The sequence below is a fragment of the Puntigrus tetrazona genome, chromosome 3 (assembly GCF_018831695.1).
Source record: "Puntigrus tetrazona isolate hp1 chromosome 3, ASM1883169v1, whole genome shotgun sequence".
NCBI classification, from domain to species: Eukaryota; Metazoa; Chordata; class Actinopteri; order Cypriniformes; family Cyprinidae; genus Puntigrus; species Puntigrus tetrazona.
Window position 1 is genome coordinate 2,336,638 of NC_056701.1, and position 4,682 is coordinate 2,341,319.

The following is a 4,682-nucleotide window of genomic DNA, read 5'->3' on the forward strand; positions in this document are numbered from 1 at the left end:
TACGTAGACAAGTGTGTGTTGGTTTTGCAAACATTTGCATTTAAAAAGTCAAAGGCTGACAGTGTATTGTCTTGCAGATCATTTTGGTATGGTTCTAGTCTTAAAGTGTCAGGTTTCGGAAATTGTGTGACAAGGCATTTTTTTTGGTTTAAGCAAAAGCAGAAAAAAATGGAAAAATTCTTACTGGCCATAAACAGTAGTGTATGGTGCACAGTCATTAAGAGATGAACATTTGATTCATTAGTTGGTTTAAAGAATTTTTAATGTGTTTTTTGGGTTTATGGATAGAAGAATTTAAACGTCACGCTTTTTAATTCATGTTTGTGTGTGTTTCAGGTTCTATGCCGCTTGTGTAGTTTTAGGGCTTCAGTTTTTACACGATAACAAGATTGTGTACCGGTGAGTATGTGAACATTTTGTGTACACGCTCTGGCTTTATCTAAAGACGTTTCAAATACATGTTGAGTATATTTTTGTGTTTTCCCACCAGAGATCTTAAATTGGACAACTTGCTGCTTGACACAGAGGGTTACGTGAAGATTGCAGACTTTGGGTTGTGTAAAGAAGGTAACGACTCTTCCTTCTCTCTCTTCTTCACTTACTTTTGGCTGTGTTTGATACAGTCTGGAGCATTTGTCAGACCTGTTTTCGTCTTTTTCCCAGGTATGGGTTTCGGGGACCGGACCAGTACGTTCTGTGGGACTCCCGAGTTCCTGGCTCCAGAGGTCTTAACAGACACGTCGTACACACGGGCCGTGGACTGGTGGGGACTCGGAGTGCTTATATACGAGATGTTAGTGGGAGAGGTGAGGAATTTGAGCATTTTCAGTTGAAATGTTTGAAACGCTCTGACAGCTTTGGCACGCGTCTGATCCAAAACCGTTTTTCTAGTCTCCGTTTCCAGGTGATGATGAAGAGGAGGTTTTTGACAGCATAGTGAATGATGAAGTTCGTTATCCACGGTTTCTTTCCTCGGAGGCCATTGGCATCATGAGGAGGGTAAATATGTCAAACCGATCATTCTGAGCCTGCCCGCATTTCTTATATTCAGTTAGTGCAGCAGACATGTCCCGCTAAATGTTTTACCGACTCGATTTTATGCCTATGATTTAAAAATGAAGTGTGGATAAACTGCGATTGTAAACATTTTCATATTATGTTAAACAGTTGCTAAGGAGAAACCCAGAAAGACGTCTGGGTTCCAGTGAGAAAGACGCAGAGGATGTAAAGAAACAGCCTTTCTTCAGGGTAAGAGAGATCTTTACTTTAATTAGGGATTCAGGGATGTGATTTTTCTGTGTAAATACAGATTTCCTCTGAGGGACAACCCATGTGATTCGCGTAGATCCGATTAGTTAGTGAATGATGATGGGCCCTAAGCAGACTTTTATTTTCAAAGCTTGTTTATTTTCTAAATCTAACACACCCGTGATCGGTTTTGTTTGTTGTAGTGCTGCTTATATCATACTATTGTTTGCATGGTATGTTTTTACGAATTAATAATAACGAATTAATCTGATCAAGGGTGCGTTTCCCAATTATAGTTGCAAGTTCTGTCACTACCAATATGTTCAATATGGCTTATCTTTTGCTCATCACATGCCTGTTTGATAAACACTAATTTATACAATTTTATGTGAAAAACTAATAATTTAAAATGTAGTCCTCAACATCTGATAATGATTTCACAAAGGGGGATTTATGGATCGTTGGGGGTTCGTCAGTTGATGAAAAGCTAATAATTAATTACATATCGAATATAACATTTTTGAATAAATAAATAGGACTGCATTTGTGATATAATTTAGTGTAATTTTATCAGTTAAGTCAATATTTTTTTTATTTTATTTTGCAGTACAATTGCATTTTACAATATCTTTCAGGAATATCTTTCTGTCTTCATTTTTATAAACAAAAAAAAAGCATTAAATGTCTCATTAAATTATTGAAATATTTATTATAAATATTATTTCATTTCAATATCTGTGCATCCCTATTTGTTGCATTTTTGCTTCCCCTGTGAAATGACGGCATAAATTGGTACTTTGACTTTTCAGAATATGGACTGGGAGGCTCTTCTCCTCCGTAAACTCCCTCCTCCCTTCCTTCCGACTATCGGGAACAAAGAGGACGTCAGCAACTTCGATGAGGAATTCACAACAGAAGCTCCGGCTCTCACACCGCCCCGTGAACCCCGGGTGCTCTCGCGCAAGGACCAGGACAGCTTCCGGGACTTTGACTATGTGTCCGACCTCTGCTGAGAGCGCCCTTCGCTGTGATAGTGCTGTAGAGAGACCTTTCTGCTCCGTCACTCAGCCACGACGAGGTCAAGAGCGGCCAATCCGAGTGTTTCGCCTCAATTATGAATGTGCTGGACCTGAGAACACTGTGATGGAAAAAACAGAGGAGTCCGAAAACAGTTAGAACCGGGTTAAAGACAGAAATCTTTTCCGCCAGCAGGTTTAAAGGTGCATTTGATCATTTTATTTTTTTATAGCGCTTCAGCTCAGACTGACACCTAGTGGATTGGATGAAGCATCACACTAAAGTGGTCAGGTACTGATACCATGGTAGAAAAGCATTATTCACAGTTAGCCATGATTCATTTATTCAACTAGTCACGTGTGTTACTGAAACAGCTGGGTAGCATTCACCCGGTCACGTGATCTCAAAATAGCCTCTTCATGCAGAATAATACAGGCTACTTATATGAATAGAGGCTTCATCCCACATGAACTTTATTTAGAAGTGCTATTTATTGCGTTAGGCATAACGCATGTTTTAACAAAGAGAAAAAATGGTCGAGTGCACCGATAAACTTGCTGAAATTTTTGGCTTGTCTTCTACTTTTGAAAAATGCGCCTTTGTCTTAGTAAAGGTAACGTGAAGGTCATTTTTTAAACTCGAAGCAAATCAATAAAGGTCGCACTGAAGCATCTCGGTGAACTTTTGCAAGCGATACGACCAAGAGCATGCTGGGAAATGCATTTCTGTTCAGTCTCACATTTAGGAACTGGTAACCACTGCAAAATCTTCCTTCCATTTCTCGTATCATGTCCAGTCAAACGGGACGATGCTGTCTGAATTATTTGCCATTCTCTAAGGAACTAGATTAAGAGACACTTTTCTGCAGACACCGTGGCATTTGATGGAAAAAGAGAGTTGTTTAATTAGGCTTGAATATTAATGAACGTGTACTTGGAGCTAAAGACCTCTTTAGACTCGTTCATCCTGGGTGTTTTCTCATACTTCAAGCCCATCGTCTCTTACGTGTTACTTGTGAAAGTGAAGCATATTGAAGTAGGACAGCTTGTTCTCCATTCATTAAGTGCACTTTAAGTATGGTCACCTTAATGAATTTTTACAAAAGCAAACAAACAACCTTGTATATAAAGCTGGTCTGAAGAAAAAATGCCTTAAAATATCGTTCCTTTCCGCCCTACCGTTGGCGTTTTTGCTTCANNNTTTTTTTTTTGTGGGAGAACTGTCTTGTCTTAAAAAAATTAATGAATGTCATTAAACCAGAGTCCGTCAAGACAGTGTTTTGACAAAATTTGGCTTGTTTTGAAGGTCTTTGAGATCTTCTGCATTTTGGGTTTTTTACTGGAAAATGCAGATGCCTGTTCATTATTTTCTTGAGGTCCATTCATTGATTTTGTATCTGTCAACATTTTTAACAGCAGTTGGGTGATATGATAAATCTGAGCAAAAGGTAAAAACCACTTATTCAAATAGCAGATACTTTGTCTCCTAGTTTTTTAAATGTTTTTTTTAACAGATATCAGATGTTATCTGTTAAATAGATAGTGTTATCTGATTTTTATTTTAGTCATGATACAAATGAATGGCGACTAGTGACTGTTATGTGTTCTGGTTTCACACACATTATTACCTCAGAGCTGTTTTGAAGCCTTTGAAACATCCTTTTGTGCAGTTTTTTATTAGACAGTTTGTACGAACGGCACACCGTGACATATCTGTTACTTGCGAGGAGCAGATGAATAAATTTTGTAAGCATTTTACTACACACACACACAAACAATTGGGTGAAGCCAAAAATGAACTCATACACTCGCACACACTGTGAACAAAGTGTAGCAAAACGCATACATAAAATATGTCTAAATGAAAGACGTGTGTCATTTCACAGCAAAACGTCTCCTTTTTTTTTCCTCAAATGGTAAACTGTCTGCAGATTAATGCATGTCCTGTACAATTATACAATTCATCAAAGTTGTATTTATAAAGCTGTTGTTGAGATGACCATGTGTGTGTATTGTGTTGACTATAATTTAGCTTTGCAGATTTACCCGAATTAAACAAGGCATTTTTTTTGCCTTGCTCCACTAGTTAGTTGTTACCCACAGTAAAAAAAATAAATAATTAAGAACTGTAATAAATATAACAACACCTCATATTATAGAATACTTGAAAATAAACCATAGAAAAGAAAACATTTAAAGCACACACATTTATAGACCCTTTTCACATGACTGCATCAACATCATGAATTATTTTAAGTTTTTTAGTAAAATCATTGTACATTTAAAACGTATTTTTTTTATTTAAATACTTTGTATTATATCAAATAAAAAACATAGTTAACGCAAATGCGTCTAACATCATACTTGTTCTGTGAGAGACATTGTTTTTCACTATTTTGAAGTAGGGAAAAGTGTTTA

At 37.1% G+C, this 4,682-nt stretch overlaps 1 protein-coding gene across 1 annotated transcript in view; it reads left to right on the forward strand.

Annotated features, from left to right (window-relative positions):
• Nucleotides 1-3,456, forward strand: part of LOC122341568 (serine/threonine-protein kinase N1-like) — a 16,394-nt gene extending 12,938 nt beyond the window's left edge. Inside the window, 6 exon segments of the mRNA XM_043235022.1 lie at nt 337-399; nt 491-567; nt 664-806; nt 892-999; nt 1,168-1,248; nt 2,058-3,456. Coding sequence (XP_043090957.1) covers nt 337-399; nt 491-567; nt 664-806; nt 892-999; nt 1,168-1,248; nt 2,058-2,261 — 676 coding nt within the window. The 3' untranslated portion in view covers nt 2,262-3,456.
• The last annotated feature ends 1,226 nt before the right edge of the window (nt 3,457-4,682 follow it).